At 34.0% G+C, this 19,223-nt stretch overlaps 2 protein-coding genes across 4 annotated transcripts in view; one reads left to right on the forward strand and one right to left on the reverse strand.

The window, feature by feature from the left end:
* LOC120421970 (CD151 antigen-like) overlaps positions 1-19,223 on the reverse strand; it is a 209,672-nt gene that overhangs the window by 114,391 nt on the left and 76,058 nt on the right. For 2 of the 3 annotated variants that reach the window (XM_039585279.2, XM_039585280.2), the window contains 4 exons: positions 4,915-5,106; positions 2,647-2,820; positions 2,408-2,581; positions 1,776-2,347 (listed from right to left, as the gene is read on the reverse strand). The exons of the other annotated variant lie outside the window; for it this stretch is intronic. In XM_039585279.2, coding sequence (XP_039441213.1) covers positions 2,204-2,347; positions 2,408-2,581; positions 2,647-2,820; positions 4,915-5,106 — 684 coding nt within the window. In that variant the 3' untranslated portion in view covers positions 1,776-2,203. Of the gene's footprint in view, positions 1-1,775; positions 2,348-2,407; positions 2,582-2,646; positions 2,821-4,914; positions 5,107-19,223 lie in introns of those variants that run through there. 3 annotated transcript variants of the gene reach the window in all.
* On the forward strand, positions 2,831-4,679 carry LOC120421971 (chymotrypsin-2-like). The gene has a single exon (XM_039585281.2). The coding sequence runs from the start codon at positions 3,577-3,579 to the stop codon at positions 4,336-4,338; it is 762 nt and encodes a 253-aa protein (XP_039441215.1). The 5' UTR covers positions 2,831-3,576; the 3' UTR covers positions 4,339-4,679.

Genomic DNA, 19,223 nt, shown 5'->3' on the forward strand with positions numbered 1-19,223 from the left:
AAATTTCAAAGGCCATTTTTTTACTCGAGAACGTAAAAATTTCAAAAGAAAGGTATATATTGTAATGTTAAAATAATTCCTATTTAAAAGTAGCTCATAATATGACCATATTATTTTCACAATTTGGCTGATTGTGATTCCCAGAAAAATTAACGTGAAAATAACGTATAGTTGGACTTTTTTTTTTGTCTGGAAGGTATGACTTAAACTTCATTATACAACGGTCTAAACATTAACGTGTATTTATTTTGAGAAGCCCCTTCTTTGATGAAATAATAAATTTAGCATTAAGAATGAATTTAAAAAAAAAACACCTCGGTAGAAATATTCATACAATTGATTTTTTTAAACCAAATTATCTAGTTATTTGTAATTCTATTTCATAATTCGGCGCCCTTTCTGTTTCAAATATCTAATGAGGATGTTATATTTGACATGAAAATTTTGTACAATCATCAATTTCGGCGCCCCCCAAGGGCTGGCGCCCTTGGCGGTCGCCAACCGCGCCAACCCCTAGGTACGGCGCTGTGTGGAAGACACAAAAACATCCCACAATCATGGAACAGGCAATTTGGAGGTAGTGTTTTGCTGCTCTGGATAAAATAGGCTTGAAATGAGGTTTTTGTTTAAAAAGTATTAGGGTAGGGTAGTCATCAATGAGACACTTTTGGATTTCAACTTTCAGCGATTTTTCTAATTTTTGCATCAGCATGTTTTAATGAGCTTTTTGTTGCATTTTCTTTCTTTTAATGTGTTTTGCATTGACCAAAAAATGAGATCGATCCGACGTCTACAGCCAGAGTTATTCAACTGTCTCATTGTAGACGCACTTGGCAGGAACAATGAGACAGGTGGGGAACAATGAGACACTCTACGAAAATCAATTCTTTTCTAGTAAAGCATCATGTTTTTGTATTGTTCCATTGCAGGTGACTTGCCTTGAACATTTTAGAGCAATTTTGCCAACATGAAACTTTAATCAACAAAAGTTATTCTTAAAAGTATTTAAATTTTGTAAAATTCATATATTTATACCAAATAACTTTGTATTTTTGAATAAATGAGGTTAAAACTCAATAAATATGCCAAAAATCACTTTCAATTCATATTTTGAAAGATTTCCAAAGATTTTGAATAGTTTAATGAAGAAAAATCAAAGTGTCTCATTGTTACCCATGGGCTGAATTGAGTGGGGAACAATGAGACAGCCCTGGATTCTGGATATATTCTAAATTTTGGACAAACCTAATGAAAGGACATTGTAGCCCAACTCATTCCCTATGGAACGTCGAAAATTTTTTAAGAAATATGAGTTTTGGTGTAAATGGCAGCCTACGAGCGAAAAAGTAATTTTTGTCCATAATTTACTTTTACACCCCAGAATCAAACATTTATGAATAACTTTTCAAGGGAGCGTCCATAACCAAAGCCACTATTATGGCAGACGTGTATCCTGTAGACACACCTTTCCCCAAAATATGAGCCTGATTGGTTGAAACTACGACTTGTGAGAGCCATTTTATCATTGTTCCCCGTGTCTCATTGATGACTACTCTACCCTACTTTGAAAAGTGAAATCGCAAAAGAATTCCCAAATAAAGGCCCTAAAAATAGCAGGGTCGGTAGAATAGTTGCATTTTGCATTCTATTGACAAATTACCACAAAAGTGTTAAAGACATTATTTTGAAAACGAAATGATTTTCTTAAAAGTTTGACACTAGAAGGTTATTAAAGGATTTTTCTCACAGAAACAAAAAAAAAAAACTTGGTATGATTTAACTATTCACAGTAATATTCGCATATTTATTTTGGTAATCATGGCAATACCTTAAGACTATACAAGTTTGTTCGCAACAGTTGTTCTGTTGTTCGTTCGGCAATGTTTAACACTATATCTACAAATTGTTGTACTTTCCCTGCATGCAATAAATAATCTACAGTTAACAAGATTGCTCGCGTCTCTTTAGGTTAAATAAACTATCTGAATGAATAACAACTAGTATTAGACTCTATGTTAGTCCGATTAGTATTTCCTTTTTACACATTGTTTTCCCTATCGTCTAATTAAGCTTCGGTTGCAGAAAAAAAGGAAGATCATTGTTGTCGCGTTGACTAAATCGTCTGGTCGTCGTAGCCGTAGATGAGACTGATGTTGTCGGGCAGCGGATCCATTAGTTCGACTATTGGATCCGCTGGCTTTTGTCAATCGAGCACATTTTTCAGCTTCACGTACAGGCAGCAGGACAGAATCATGCCAAACACCTGGATGACGCAAATCCCGAGGCCAATCGCCCCCAGCAGGATCAGATGGTGCTTGAGGTCGTCCGCCATCTTGTAGATGCAACCCTGAAAATTTGGAAGAGCTATTAATTAGTGTCTTAAAATGTTGCCTAGGTTCGCACTCACCGTGTACGGAATGTTGCTCGGCCGGTCACTGCGGCCACAGCGCGGCGTTACGCTGATGCAGCACGAGTCCGGCACGAGCCGGCCCTCGGTTGGCCGGATTAGGTCCTTTCGGCGGGACCGCAGCCACACGCTGTGGCGCCAATCTTCGAAGCGTACCGCGCCGCAGCAGCCAAACTGAAATTAAGAGGGTAGATTGTTTGAAAAATGACCCAGCTATCAGGCGGTTGTTGAGAACGCACCTCTTGCTGCATTCGGTCGATGGCCTCGGTTTGGCGCTCACTCACGCCGTACTGCTCCATGAAGGTGCTGTTGAGGCTGGTTTGCAGCTCCAGCTCGATCTGGGTCTCGTACAGATAGGCCAGCCCGCCAACGATTGCCTCCAGGAGGAAGACGAAGAGCAGGATGAACGTGTACTGTGGGGGTTTGGAGAGAAAAAGGGCAGAGTTGTAAAAATACGGCAAGGTTTAGTGTGGTCGTTTTACGAGAAGTTGAAAAATACGCCGAAAGGTAGGCAAGTAGAGTGAAATATTTCAATCTGTTTCAAGCAGAGAAAGGGGTGTTCAAAATTTAATTGAATCGCATGTTTGAAATCCAAAGTCAAAAAGAAAAGAATGCTTGTTTTAATAAGTTTTGAGAATGCAATACAGTCCAGACTCCATTATCCGAAGGCCTCGGAAAAATTTCACTTCGGATAATCGAAACTTCGGATAATCAAATCACGCAAAAAAAAAATTCACTTGTCTCATTTTTGATTGTCGAGCTTGAGTATGACCCATAAACTAGGTTAAAGTGATTTAGAATTTGTAAATCCAAGATGGCGGTCATAATCACGGTGACGAAATATAAAAAAAATGCATTTTATTATTTAATAGGCAATAAACTATTCAAATTTGACTAAAATGAGGTCGCAGAACACGAATTTGATGTTTAAAACAAGAAAAAGAAGAAAAAAAAAGTTTTTGTTCGTGATTCGATTATCCGAAGTCCCATACAAACCTTCAGATAATCGAACTTCGGATAATCGAAACTTCGGATAATCGAGTCTGGACTGTATTAGGATGGCCGGTGTTATAGCTGCTTATCTGCATATCAAGTGAAATTTGATAAGACCCCAATCACATCAAATTCAGATTAAAAACAACAGTCGAAGGCCAGCAGCCCAACCGAACATGCTAAATTTAAGCGTGTTCTTTGTCGTTATCGGCGCCACGTCCATCCTTGGAGGGGCTTCCGCGGTTCACCGCGGTCGCATCGTCGGCGGCCAGCTCGCCGAACCGGGCCAATTCCCGTACCAAGTTTCGTTACGATCCGCAAAGAACGCCCACTTTTGCGGCGGATCTGTTATCAGCGATCGATGGGTGCTGACCGCTGCTCACTGTATCGTTGGTAGATCTCCGGTTGATACCCGGATCGTCGTGGGAACGCACCTGTTGGATAGTGGTGGAATCTACCACGGGGTGGCACGGATGGTTGTTCATGAGTTGTACGACGCGAGTACGAGGGCGTTTGACGTTTCGCTTCTTCAGACGGAATCTACGATATTGTTTAGTGATTTGGTGCAGCCAATCGGTTTGGGAGCTGGGTTTGTAAATCTAGCCCATGGAGCGGTTCTGTCCGGTTGGGGACAACTTGAGTGGACCGACGTCGGAATGTCGAATGAGTTGAGGTGGTTGAACACGAGCGTGATTATGTTGGCAGACTGCAGGCAAGGATCTTCGTCAACCGTTGCACCGAACATCTTCCTCCACAAGTTGTGCACTCTGAGTCCGGAAGGACAGGGAATGTGCATGGGAGATACCGGAGGTCCGTTGGTGCTGGACGGTGTCCAGATTGGTGTTGGTTCCTGGGGTATTCCGTGTGGGTTTGGTCATCCGGACATTTACGACCGGGTTTCGTCCCATCGAGCTTGGATCTTGGCTAATATTTCGTAGTCTGTCTATTCCAAGACTTCAACAAGAATGTGTTTCAACGAAATCCGTCAGATTTAATAACCCCTCATCTATTTCTTCCTACAAAGTCCGAACTTCCCTCAGGGCAAGTGGAGTAAATAGTCCATCAGTCAGCAGTCAAGTATTGAATAACTGCGTACTACAAACAGTCGGTCAATCCTTCATACGCGCGCGTTCTATTTAATTACAATGTTGGGCCATGATGGATGATCTCCTTAACCATCGGGAGAAGGTGGGCACCTTTTCAGCAGTAGGTCCACCCCAGAGGCTATTCTACCGGATGTCGGCGCCACCTTAATACTCGCGCTGTCATGATTGAGCAAACAAGTCGTCGCGTCGCGAACTCTTGGAGTGCATACGAATGTTCTGCCGAGTTTTTTGGGCGAAAATAGATGGGAGCAGTTCTCAGTGACGTTAAAAGTGTATTTTTTTCGTTTAAAATATCCACAATTTTATAACTAAAAAATACTAATTAGAAATTCCCTTAAAAAATATTTTTTGTTGTTATTTCAAAATATATATTTAAAAAAACAAAATTTCACGTAGAAAAAAACTCACCCCCAGCAGTAGCGCCCGCTGCTCACGCCACACTCCACAGCAGCCGAGGATGCCCCCGAGGACGGCCAGCAGTCCGGCGGCCAGCAGCGAGTACGTTCCGATGGCGTAGTTGGTCGTCGACAGCAGCGACACGTAGTGGTGCTTCCAGAGCACGGTCCAAACCGTGACGCCGATTATCACCAGGCCGGACATCTGCAAGGAGAGGAGAGAAATTAGAGAAGTGGTGGAAAACACTTGGAAATTAAGATTGACATTGGTCAAATTGGAAAAAAGAAAGAAGTCGAACAGAAGCGTCATAAAGCAGAACAAACAATTAATTTGGGCCCAAAGTGCCACTTGAGAATGTAAACGATTTGGTCACGAAGCGAAGCGAGAGCAACATTGCTTGACGTAACGATGATTTGAGGAAGAAGTGGCTTTTAGCTTCTCCAATTTGAACTTCGAAGAGACGGTTGGTGGAATTGAACTTCAATTTAATTTCGAATTGCTTTTTCAGAAATTTTGATGTTATTGAAGTTTAACAAGTTCTATGAACAAGTAAATTATTATGGTCCCAATAATTATTATGAAATTTCAAATTCCACGAACCAGAATCATTGACATTGCTCAGCTGCCATCATCTTCATAAGCCTGATTACATCCGAAAAACGATTGAATTTAGATTAAATATCAATATTGTGCAAAAGTTACTTCAAAGCAGCCTGCCTGCCTACCTCCATCAACCCCGAGGCCATATGGGAGATCGGAAGATTAGAAACCTGCCCTCCTCCTCCTACTGTTCAAAGTTTGCCAATACTGTTTCCAACCCTGGCGTCATCCTCGAGCAAGCGCTGAATCGCGCATATTAGCTTAAATCAATACACTTTGATTCGCCATGCGCGGCTCGACTCATCACGCCTGAACGCTTCAACGCCGCCGCGGCTGTCAATGCCGATCGACGAGCGTTAGATCATCGCAAAGCTTTGAATTATTCAAAGTCCCACGAGGGACGGCCAAGCGTTACACTACGAAGTAAATTCAATGTCATTGTGATTTAAAGTACCGTGAAAAATAGTCAAGATAACATCGAAAATTATATTAAGGTTCACATTATCACGGTATTCACAAAATATAATCATTCGCGATATTATGAGAACAAGATTTTTTTCCGTGATTCCGCAAAACTGCAACTTCAAGCAGCTGAGAAGCTCAAGGTGCCGTGACTGACGTCCACGCTAGAATAATGATGTAATATATCTAGCCTGGTTGACGTACGTCGTATCATCGCAGTGCAGTGATGAAGCAAAACAAACAACAGGTATCTTCCTCAAACGTAAACAAATTGGATGGCTGGATGCCTGCACACCTCAGCGAACTTCACCGGGAGTAAAGCTGGCTGCCGAGGGGCAGATGCATCGTTGAGATGTTGAACCAAGATGAACTTTCGTGTCAAGAGCGGCTAGTAATAGATATAATCTAATCAAGTCATGCTAATTAGTTATTGTAGGGTGCCGGTCGGTGAGGTTGGCGCCGCCGACGGACGTCTATTGGGAGCGTTTTGTGGACATTAATGATTACGAGACAGATAGAATTGATGGATGGTTCGGGGTTAAGATTAAGACATTGGTACCATCTCAGTCTATACAGGAAATGATTGTAATTAGCTCTATTCGGGGCGTGGCAGGTCCGAACTATTATTTGCTCGACCTTATCGCACGTGCATTTTTGGCTAAATTGAGGCTTAAAATGCCTCAATTTTGACCTTCTCAGTCCCTAAAACCTGATACTGAGATATTAAACAAGAACTTGTTTTTTCTTGTTTCTTATTTCTGGAATTTCTTGAATTTCCTGAATTACTTCAATTTCTAGAATTCCTTGATTTTCTTGATTTTCTTGATTTTCTTGAATTTCCTGAATTTCTTGAATTTCTAGAATTTCTTGATATTCTTGAACTTCTAGAATTTCTTGAATTTCTTGAATTTCTTGAATTTCTTGAATTTCTTGAATTTCTTTAATTTCTTGAATTTCTTGAATTTCTTGAATCTCTTGAATTTCTTAAATTTCTTGAATTTCTTGAATTTCTTGAATTTCTTGAATTTCTTGAATTTCTTAAATTTCTTAAATTTCTTGAATTTCTTGAATTTCTTGAATTTCTTGAATTTCTTGAATTTCGTAAATTTCTTGAATTTCTTGAATTTTTTGAATTTTTACTGAAAATGAATTTAGTTTTTAGATTTTAGTTTTTAGTTTTTAGTTTTTAGTTTTTAGTTTTTAGTTTTTAGTTTTTAGTTTTTAGTTTTTAGTTTTTAGTTTTTAGTTTTTAGTTTTTAGTTTTTAGTTTTTAGTTTTTAGTTTTTAGTTTTTAGTTTTTAGTTTTTAGTTTTAAGTTTTAAGTTTTTAGTTTTTAGTTTTTAGTTTTTAGTTTTTAGTTTTTAGTTTTTAGTTTTTAGTTTTTAGTTTTTAGTTTTTAGTTTTTAGTTTTTAGTTTTTAGTTTTTAGTTTTTAGTTTTTAGTTTTTAGTTTTTAGTTTTTAGTTTTTAGTTTTTAGTTTTTAGTTTTTAGTTTTTAGTTTTTAGTTTTTAGTTTTTAGTTTTTAGTTTTTAGTTTTTAGTTTTTAGTTTTTAGTTTTTAGTTTTTAGATTTTAGTTTTTAGTTTTTAGTTTTTAGTTTTTAGTTTTTAGATTTTAGTTTTTAGTTTTTAGTTTTTAGTTTTTAGTTTTTAGTTTTTAGTTTTTAGTTTTTAGTTTTTAGTTTTTAGTTTTTAGTTTTTAGTTTTTAGTTTTTAGTTTTTAGTTTTTAGTTTTTAGTTTTTAGTTTTTAGTTTTTAGTTTTTAGTTTTTAGTTTTTAGTTTTTAGTTTTTAGTTTTTAGTTTTTAGTTTTTAGTTTTTAGTTTTTAGTTTTTAGTTTTTAGTTTTTAGTTTTTAGTTTTTAGTTTTTAGTTTTTAGTTTTTAGTTTTTAGTTTTTAGTTTTTAGTTTTTAGTTTTTAGTTTTTAGTTTTTAGTTTTTAGTTTTTAGTTTTTAGTTTTTAGTTTTTAGTTTTTAGTTTTTAGTTTTTAGTTTTTAGTTTTTAGTTTTTAGTTTTTAGTTTTTAGTTTTTAGTTTTTAGTTTTTAGTTTTTAGTTTTTAGTTTTTAGTTTTTAGTTTTTAGTTTTTAGTTTTTAGTTTTTAGTTTTTAGTTTTTAGTTTTTAGTTTTTAGTTTTTAGTTTTTAGTTTTTAGTTTTTAGTTTTTAGTTTTTAGTTTTTAGTTTTTAGTTTTTAGTTTTTAGTTTTTAGTTTTTAGTTTTTAGTTTTTAGTTTTTAGTTTTTAGTTTTTAGTTTTTAGTTTTTAGTTTTTAGTTTTTAGTTTTTAGTTTTTAGTTTTTGAGGATGGTAGAATTTATTTAATTTTTTTTCTTTACGAATAAGATTTTTTTTTTTATATCTTGAGCATTGCTGCTTAAGTTATGAGTTCACGCTATCTCGATAACCTCATTATTGAATAAATTCTATCGCACTTCAGGATCTTTACGTGCGCCCACCTTCATCATGACATCACCAGCATTTTTCCCCGCAGAAAATAAACTCTTCCGAAGAAGACTCTAACCGGCCATCGTGACGGCCGACAACCGGGCCAGCCGGCGATGATGAGTTTATGTTTTCTGCCGGTGTCTTATCACCGTGGTCGCATCTCTCACTCTTTGCGGGCAGGTTCAACCACGTCATGTCGTGCCATCACGATTATGTATCGGCACTTTTTTTTTTGTTGTTGCTGTAGGTATGCCTCTTCGAATGACCAACTCAACCGTGGTCAACCGTGGCAACGCCACAGACGATACGGCCACTTGGCCGCGCACACACACACTTATCGATTCCGGGTCACACTCCATCGCCTTCGCCCGCTGCTGAAGAGGACCAATTCTTTTTTATGACCATATACACCACCGGAGAAAGGTGTGAACTTACGACTCGCGCTGACCATCCGTGAAGATCTGCTTTTTTTCTATCTTCCAATTCGGGCACTTTTTATCCGTTTTTTGCTGATTAATGATCTGGGTCGGACGGTAGGTTTCCTCTTGAGTTGGAGTGACCTGTGACGGTCGGGCTAACAGAGACCCAGGTCGGAAGTCGGCGGAACCACTTCGTCGTAATTTGATCTAATATGTTAATGAAATGTCGATGGGTGGTACCTTGCTTGGGAGAGGTTCATGAAGAGTCTTTGGGAAATCAGAAAGATTTAAACAATTTTGAAAATTTATTCCCGCTTTTGTCAAAAGATAACTTTGATATCTTTAAAAATATACCCCATTTTCAGTCAACAAAAAATCATGTAATTTTTTATTTCCCAGAGAAACTGCTCCGAAATTTGAAGGAAGCTGATGATGTTTGACCATCCTTCAGCATCCAGATATGGCTATCAGCAGCAGCAGCCCGATAACCGACGAACCTTTGAAGTTGGTTCGGACACGGTAGGGAGCCACCTCGTCAGCGCGATAAAAGAAGAATCCTAATTAGCCACAATTGTGGAGCTCTATTCGACGATATAGGATCAAAACCACAACTCACCACAAAACTATTATGATGGGAGGCTCGCCCCCCCTTCCACCTCTCCAAACTATGCTTGGAATGCTAGCCATAGACTTTCACCTGAGGGACTCCCGTTTTGGCAAAGCACTCCATGACGAGCTGTGAAGTGGTGGCTTGGGCTATTCATTTTAGGAATGTCTGGACAACAGACGTCATATCAAAAGAAGCCTCATTGCTACCGGTTGTTGTTTGACCTGACAGCCGAAGAATTCATAAGTCATTATCGACGAGTTTGAAGACAGCGTATAAATAATAAATCAGCTTGAGGTTTGAGATTATCTGATTCATCAAAGCATAGAACAAAGCGAAGCTTTGTTTACATACTAATTAAGTAATTAGCAATTTGAAAAATAACTCAAATGTGGAAACTCACCAACTGTTGTCTTCCATTACATTTCTATTAAAATTTAAATGTTCAAGAAATTTTAAGAAACGTATTAACATGACAGCTGTTTGAAATAATTGTAGATTTGGACCTGAAAATTTACTCCAAAATAAATTATAACAATTCATTAAGACCTCAAAAATCGGTTATTTTTATTTTGACTTATCTCAATTAAATTTATTCGCCTTTAATTTTGTAATTCAGTTGAAAGCGTTCGACCTTCCATTTCCAACAACAAACGATAAATTACTCATTTAACCCCTTCTTGGAAGAACAGGCGACCAAATTCGGTCACGTACCAATCCGGCTGATTTTCAAAATTTCGATCTCTTGGTAACCCTTTTCTTCCCACGGTGGAGTCACCCATCCCACGCACCCCACTTCTAACCCTGCTGAAGTGTTTTGGATGATTTGGGAAATGTTCCGCGGACTCCGTGCCAAGAAATCACGTAACTTGCGGCGTTTTGACGAAGGTGTTCTAAACCCGGGTTAAATTGAATTAAATTTCCACTCCGCACTTTGATGACGTCTATTCACTGGCAAAGGTTAAATTAAATTTCGTGACAAATCCGCGGGCTTTTCAGGATGGAGTTCTAACTTCAAACTATCAATTTCTTATACAACCTTCTGGGAAGCACCTCTGAACCACCTTCCTCCAAAATAGAATAGCGCACAATCAAAACGTGCCACAAATAGTTAAATCCAATTTGGGATCCCCTCCCGAGATTCGGGCCAGCTTCTCCAGAGTCCCAAAGTTGACTCCGAAAAGGGGGGGAAGAATACCCGATCAATTAAGGTGGCCCATTCATCGAGTTCGTGGTGACTTATTGGTCTTTTCTTTCCCCATTTATAAAGACACTTTTTCTGCCTCCCCCCGCCCCCAAAAGATCTCGTGAAATGAAGTAATAACAAATATGGAATAGACGGCCAGCCCAAACGGAACATAAATAATTGCTTAGAGCAGCTCACGATTCCACCCACGCGCGCAACACTTGGCCCGGACCCTAACCTAGAAAAAAAAGAGTTGCGGCTTGGCAGACTCAGGGGAACCCGGGTGATGAAGAAACTAACTTCTTCTTCTTTCGTCGTAGCACAATATGATTAGTTCTTGTGGTCGCACGCTGAAATAAACACCTTCTCGTCAGGCCACGTGGCCCGCAGTAAGAGGATTTACTGGAGCAGAGACCACCCACGGTGACGGATTGCGGCCGGGTGTGTCGATATAGTGCCACTAAAGGGCTCCTGCTGATGCGAGGCTGCTGCTCCTATAGTTCATGGTTAGAAGAGTTTATGTGTTTATGTTCATGCAGTGACGTGACCAGTGAGTGAGAGTAAATCGATGATTGCTGGAAAAAAAGAGTGTACTTAAAGTATGCTGGAAGTGTTTGAGGGATTTTCCCTGAAAGATTATTATTTAAAGATTTATTTACAAATCATGTTCAAAAGATCATAAAAAAATAATAAAAATCATAAAATAAACTATCATTTTCTAGTTTGATTAACTTATTAAAACAAATTCTATCTTCGAAGAAAAATAAATACTATTCAGAGGGAGAAAATTCTTACTGAAATTCATTATTTTATTCGATTTTTGACGCTTGGAAAGCATTGTAAAGAAGAACTCGTTATTTTTTAAAGTATTGTCGGTTGTGTAGTTTGACTTGTTTTGTGTGAATTTGCCAATGTTTTGAAAATAATATGTTTTTTGAATGTTTTTGACGATCGCTTTTGATAAATGCATATTTTCATTTAAGAACATGTAGGCAAATTACTTAAAAAAATGGCTTCACAATATTTAATTTCAGTGATAATGCCAACGATAATAATTAGAATATGTAGCTAAATACTTTCAGAAAATAGAAATTGAATAAGAAAAACGAAAACAAAACTACTTTTAGTGAAAGAGGAGAGCATAACCTTTCAAATTTTCAATTTTTTTTTCTGACAATCGTTGCAAATATTTTTAAAATTTTGGTTTTCTGAATTTTTGAATAGTAATGACCAATTTGAAGCACGGGGTGCTTACTTTTTGTAAGTTTTTCCATTCTATCAAACATCAGTTGTTTTTTTTAAGTTTTTAAGTTTTTTGAGAAAAAGAGCTTTAATCAAACATTTTGCAAAGAGTTTTTTTTCAACATTGTTAATTCTATTTCTGTGATTATTCTCTAAGTTTTTCAATTATTGAGCATGAACATGTGGGAATTAGTCTGTCCAGGGGCGCCGACTAGTCCAAAATGTTGGGGGGGCACGGTTGTTTTCCGAAATCGATAGGTAAGAGTGGCGTTTAGATGTTAATGTTTCTTGTATATCACGAATTTTGATAATTTTATTACGATGTGATACGATTTTTTTTCATCCGGAATTTTTTTGTTTTTTTTTGAAAATAATAATTTATTAAAACGTGATTGAGAATGTTAATTAGGGGGATTTTTTTATATGTGTGAAAGGCGAATTCCTTCTCATAGGCATATTGTCACTTATTTTCTAGAAGTAACAGTCAATAAAAAAAATAATCATATATTTAGAAATTCAACAATACAAATACTCTAAAAATAAAAATAAAAGTAAAAAGCCAAAATTTAGATCTTCAGAAATAAAAAAAAATACACATTTAAAAAAACATCCATTTTTCAAATCTGCAATTTAGAAAAAAAAAAAACACACAAAATTCAATATTCCAACATAAAAAAATAATAGTATAAAAAATGTAGGGTTAAATAAGCTCATGGCTTGAAAATGTTAGGAAATCAAAAGCAGGAAATCAGAAATTCAAACAATCAGTAATTTAGAAATAACAATAAAATTCAATGTTTAAATAAATCGAAAATTTAAAAATAATGCTTTTGACAACAAATATTTTTTTAAAAATTTAAGAATTTAAGAATTTAAGAATTTAAGAATTTAAGAATTTAAGAATTTAAGAATTTAAGAATTTAAGAATTTAAGAATTTAAGAATTTAAGAATTTAAGAATTTAAGAATTTAAGAATTTAAGAATTTAAGAATTTAAGAATTTAAGAATTTAAGAATTTAAGAATTTAAGAATTTAAGAATTTAAGAATTTAAGAATTTAAGAATTTATGAATTTAAGAATTTAAGAATTTAAGAATTTAAGAATTTAAGAATTTAAGAATTTAAGAATTTAAGAATTTAAGAATTTAAGAATTTAAGAATTTAAGAATTTAAGAATTTAAGAATTTAAGAATTTAAGAATTTAAGAATTTAAGAATTTAAGAATTTAAGAATTTAAGAATTTAAGAATTTAAGAATTTAAGAATTTAAGAATTTAAGAATTTAAGAATTTAAGAATTTAAGAATTTAAGAATTTAAGAATTTAAGAATTTAAGAATTTAAGAATTTAAGAATTTAAGAATTTAAGAATTTAAGAATTTAAGAATTTAAGAATTTAAGAATTTAAGAATTTAAGAATTTAAGAATTTAAGAATTTAAGAATTTAAGAATTTAAGAATTTAAGAATTTAAGAATTTAAGAATTTAAGAATTTAAGAATTTAAGAATTTAAGAATTTAAGAATTTAAGAATTTAAGAATTTAAGAATTTAAGAATTTAAGAATTTAAGAATTTAAGAATTTAAGAATTTAAGAATTTAAGAATTTAAGAATTTAAGAATTTAAGAATTTAAGAATTTAAGAATTTAAGAATTTAAGAATTTAAGAATTTAAGAATTTAAGAATTTAAGAATTTAAGAATTTAAGAATTTAAGAATTTAAGAATTTAAGAATTTAAGAATTTAAGAATTTAAGAATTTAAGAATTTAAGAATTTAAGAATTTAAGAATTTAAGAATTTAAGAATTTAAGAATTTAAGAATTTAAGAATTTAAGAATTTAAGAATTTAAGAATTTAAGAATTTAAGAATTTAAGAATTTAAGAATTTAAGAATTTAAGAATTTAAGAATTTAAGAATTTAAGAATTTAAGAATTTAAGAATTTAAGAATTTAAGAATTTAAGAATTTAAGAATTTAAGAATTTAAGAATTTAAGAATTTAAGAATTTAAGAATTTAAGAATTTAAGAATTTAAGAATTTAAGAATTTAAGAATTTAAGAATTTAAGAATTTAAGAATTTAAGAATTTAAGAATTTAAGAATTTAAGAATTTAAGAATTTAAGAATTTAAGAATTTAAGAATTTAAGAATTTAAGAATTTAAGAATTTAAGAATTTAAGAATTTAAGAATTTAAGAATTTAAGAATTTAAGAATTTAAGAATTTAAGAATTTAAGAATTTAAGAATTTAAGAATTTAAGAATTTAAGAATTTAAGAATTTAAGAATTTAAGAATTTAAGAATTTAAGAATTTAAGAATTTAAGAATTTAAGAATTTAAGAATTTAAGAATTTAAGAATTTAAGAATTTAAGAATTTAAGAATTTAAGAATTTAAGAATTTAAGAATTTAAGAATTTAAGAATTTAAGAATTTAAGAATTTAAGAATTTAAGAATTTAAGAATTTAAGAATTTAAGAATTTAAGAATTTAAGAATTTAAGAATTTAAGAATTTAAGAATTTAAGAATTTAAGAATTTAAGAATTTAAGAATTTAAGAATTTAAGAATTTAAGAATTTAAGAATTTAAGAATTTAAGAATTTAAGAATTTAAGAATTTAAGAATTTAAGAATTTAAGAATTTAAGAATTTAAGAATTTAAGAATTTAAGAATTTAAGAATTTAAGAATTTAAGAATTGAAGAATTTAAGAATTTAAGAATTTAAGAATTTAAGAATTTAAGAATTTAAGAATTTAAGAATTTAAGAATTTAAGAATTTAAGAATTTAAGAATTTAAGAATTTAAGAATTTAAGAATTTAAGAATTTAAGAATTTAAGAATTTAAGAATTTAAGAATTTAAGAATTTAAGAATTTAAGAATTTTAGAATTTTAGAATTTTAGAATTTTAGAATTTTAGAATTTTAGAATTTTAGAATTTTAGAATTTTAGAATTTTAGAATTTTAGAATTTTAGAATTTTAGAATTTTAGAATTTTAGAATTTTAGAATTTTAGAATTTTAGAATTTTAGAATTTTAGAATTGTAACCGTTGGTCACAACCCTTGACGAATTACCTCTTCAACTTCAGTAGTCCCTTCACATTTCACTACACTTTACAGTAGTGAGGGGGCTAATTTTACTAGTGTTAGCGAGGCTGAAGCCCACCAATTTCCCAGGGTGGGGATTATGTAAACGTCCAGATGACATAAGGAAATTGGTGGGAAAATGGACTCGGGAAAACCAACAAGGAGCCGATTTTGGGGAAAAATCGGCCTCTTCCAATCAGGTGTCCGAGTGGACAAGACGTGCTCCTCAGTGTGTTGGTCGTCAATTGCCGCACACAAGGCGGGACCCGGAGGTTCCGCGAGCGCGCGTCCATCTCGGTTTGGTCGGCCTGGGCATCGTAAGTCCAGTATGGCATTTGCCCACGTCTAACCGTAATAGGACCACCCCCGTCGTCTGGCGCCTCCCCGCGCCATCAACGCCAAGGACGACTACCCTCAGGCCGCTGGCCTTAAACGCTAAGGAGGGCCTCTCTCGGCGAGCCCAAATCGGTGGACTCCGGGGCTTGCCGATTCGACAAGGAGAGAAGACACCTGCCCGTTACGAAGCCAGCAACGCCTGCTGGTCGTCCATCCACATCCGGCACGGAAGCCGAAGCCGAAAACGGCCCGAAGGCCACAGTACGAAGCTGCGTCCGGCGACGAAGACCGGAGATCGCAGCTGGGGAACAACCGCCATCGCCGAAGCCAGCAAGCCCAGGACCCCCCCCCCCCCAACCGTGGGACGGAACGAAGCCGCAGAGTGGTAGCGCCGAAGCTCCTCTGCCGGCGAACATCTGGCGAGATCCAGCTGAGCTGCATGGTAAGGTTGCCCCTGAACTACCCACACCAAACACCCCCACACCCACATTCACACCATCCCGCAATAAAGTGCTGTTGTTGAAGACGAAAATCGTAGTGTTTTTCTGTTTGTTCACCGTCTCCCTTGAATCACCCAGTAGCTTGCCGACCCTGGGACTACCCGGTCCGAGTCATGCTCTACGCTGTGCAAAGCGAATACTTTCAGAATTTTAGAATTTTAGAATTTTAGAATTTTAGAATTTTAGAATTTTAGAATTTTAGAATTTTAGAATTTTAGAATTTTAGAATTTTAGAATTTTAGAATTTTAGAATTTAAGAATTTAAGAATTTAAGAATTTAAGAATTTAAGAATTTAAGAATTTAAGAATTTAAGAATTTAAGAATTTAAGAATTTAAGAATTTAAGAATTTAAGAATTTAAGAATTTAAGAATTTAAGAATTTAAGAATTTAAGAATTTAAGAATTTAAGAATTTAAGAATTTAAGAATTTAAGAATTTAAGAATTTAAGAATTTAAGAATTTAAGAATTTAAGAATTTAAGAATTTAAGAATTTAAGAATTTAAGAATTTAAGAATTTAAGAATTTAAGAATTTAAGAATTTAAGAATTTAAGAATTTAAGAATTTAAGAATTTAAGAATTTAAGAATTTAAGAATTTAAGAATTTAAGAATTTAAGAATTTAAGAATTTAAGAATTTAAGAATTTAAGAATTTAAGAATTTAAGAATTTAAGAATTTAAGAATTTAAGAATTTAAGAATTTAAGAATTTAAGAATTTAAGAATTTAAGAATTTAAGAATTTAAGAATTTAAGAATTTAAGAATTTAAGAATTTAAGAATTTAAGAATTTAAGAATTTAAGAATTTAAGAATTTAAGAATTTAAGAATTTAAGAATTTAAGAATTTAAGAATTTAAGAATTTAAGAATTTAAGAATTTAAGAATTTAAGAATTTAAGAATTTAAGAATTTAAGAATTTAAGAATTTAAGAATTTAAGAATTTAAGAATTTAAGAATTTAAGAATTTAAGAATTTAAGAATTTAAGAATTTAAGAATTTAAGAATTTAAGAATTTAAGAATTTAAGAATTTAAGAATTTAAGAATTTAAGAATTTAAGAATTTAAGAATTTAAGAATTTAAGAATTTAAGAATTTAAGAATTTAAGAATTTAAGAATTTAAGAATTTAAGAATTTAAGAATTTAAGAATTTAAGAATTTAAGAATTTAAGAATTTAAGAATTTAAGAATTTAAGAATTTAAGAATTTAAGAATTTAAGAATTTAAGAATTTTAGAATTTTAGAATTTTAGAATTTTAGAATTTTAGAATTTTAGAATTTTAGAATTTTAGAATTTTAGAATTTTAGAATTTTAGAATTTTAGAATTTTAGAATTTTAGAATTTTAGAATTTTAGAATTTTAGAATTTTAGAATTTTAGAATTTTAGAATTTTAGAATTTTAGAATTGTAACCGTTGGTCACAACCCTTGACGAATTACCTCTTCAACTTCAGTAGTCCCTTCACATTTCACTACACTTTACAGTAGTGAGGGGGCTAATTTTACTAGTGTTAGCGAGGCTGAAGCCCACCAATTTCCCAGGGTGGGGATTATGTAAACGTCCAGATGACATAAGGAAATTGGTGGGAAAATGGACTCGGGAAAACCAACAAGGAGCCGATTTTGGGGAAAAATCGGCCTCTTCCAATCAGGTGTCCGAGTGGACAAGACGTGCTCCTCAGTGTGTTGGTCGTCAATTGCCGCACACAAGGCGGGACCCGGAGGTTCCGCGAGCGCGCGTCCATCTCGGTTTGGTCGGCCTGGGCATCGTAAGTCCAGTATGGCATTTGCCCACGTCTAACCGTAATAGGACCACCCCCGTCGTCTGGCGCCTCCCCGCGCCATCAACGCCAAGGACGACTACCCTCAGGCCGCTGGCCTTAAACGCTAAGGAGGGCCTCTCTCGGCGAGCCCAAATCGGTGGACTCCGGGGCTTGCCGATTCGACAAGGAGAGAAGACACCTGCCCGTTACGAAGCCAGCAACGCCTGCTGGTCGTCCATCCACATCCGGCACGGAAGCCGAAGCCGAAAACGGCCCGAAGGCCACAGTACGAAGCTGCGTCCGGCGACGAAGACCGGAGATCGCAGCTGGGGAACAACCGCCATCGCCGAAGCCAGCAAGCCCAGGACCCCCCCCCCCCAACCGTGGGACGGAACGAAGCCGCAGAGTGGTAGCGCCGAAGCTCCTCTGCCGGCGAACATCTGGCGAGATCCAGCTGAGCTGCATGGTAAGGTTGCCCCTGAACTACCCACACCAAACACCCCCACACCCACATTCACACCATCCCGCAATAAAGTGCTGTTGTTGAAGACGAAAATCGTAGTGTTTTTCTGTTTGTTCACCGTCTCCCTTGAATCACCCAGTAGCTTGCCGACCCTGGGACTACCCGGTCCGAGTCATGCTCTACGCTGTGCAAAGCGAATACTTTCAGAATTTTAGAATTTTAGAATTTTAGAATTTTAGAATTTTAGAATTTTAGAATTTTAGAATTTTAGAATTTTAGAATTTTAGAATTTTAGAATTTTAGAATTTTAGAATTTTAGAATTTTAGAATTTTAGAATTTTAGAATTTTAGAATTTTAGAATTTTAGAATTTTAGAATTTTAGAATTTTAGAATTTTAGAATTTTAGAATTTTAGAATTTTAGAATTTTAGAATTTTAGAATTTTAGAATTTTAGAATTTTAGAATTTTAGAATTTTAGAATTTTAGAATTTTAGAATTTTAGAATTTTAGAATTTTAGAATTTTAGAATTTTAGAATTTTAGAATTTTAGAATTTTAGAATTTTAGAATTTTAGAATTTTAGAATTTTAGAATTTTAGAATTTTAGAATTTTAGAATTTTAGAATTTTAGAATTTTAGAATTTTAGAATTTTAGAATTTTAGAATTTTAGAATTTTAGAATTTTAGAATTTTAGAATTTTAGAATTTTAGAATTTTAGAATTTTAGAATTTTAGAATTATAGAACTTTAGAATTTAAGAATTTTAGAATGTTGCGTTTGAAAACTTGATGATTGTTTTCGCAAGAGTTTGCGTAAGTTTGATTGTAGATGAAGTGCTATGGGAAAAGTACATTGGTTTTGTTTTTGGAACAACATGCACAGATAGAAATCTTATGAGCAAATCCGTAAAATCTATGTTGACGACATCTCTCAAATCATTCACCGATGCCTCTGTGCTCTTGTTCTAAGCTTACTGATTTTCCTAGAGAGCACATTGGTATAGATAAAACGTTGTCGATTTAGAAAAAAGCATCTAAATCCAGAAAATTGTAAACGATTTCTTTCAAAACTTACAAGAATTCTATCCGTGTGTACAAACAATGTTCCATTTAAGTTTTAGATATTATTTTCAATTATTACCTTTTTTATATATTTGATATAAGAATATTTTTCTTCCAAAATTTCAGGGGGGGCACAATGTATGGGCTGCCCCCCCAGCCAAATTTTAG

The sequence above is a fragment of the Culex pipiens genome, chromosome 2, assembly GCF_016801865.2.
Source record: "Culex pipiens pallens isolate TS chromosome 2, TS_CPP_V2, whole genome shotgun sequence".
NCBI classification, from domain to species: Eukaryota; Metazoa; Arthropoda; class Insecta; order Diptera; family Culicidae; genus Culex; species Culex pipiens.

Bases quoted from the DNA above. Each gene is read 5' to 3' on its own strand.
- LOC120421971 (XM_039585281.2), top strand. From the start codon at position 3,577: ATGCTAAATTTAAGCGTGTTCTTTGTCGTTATCGGCGCCACGTCCATC.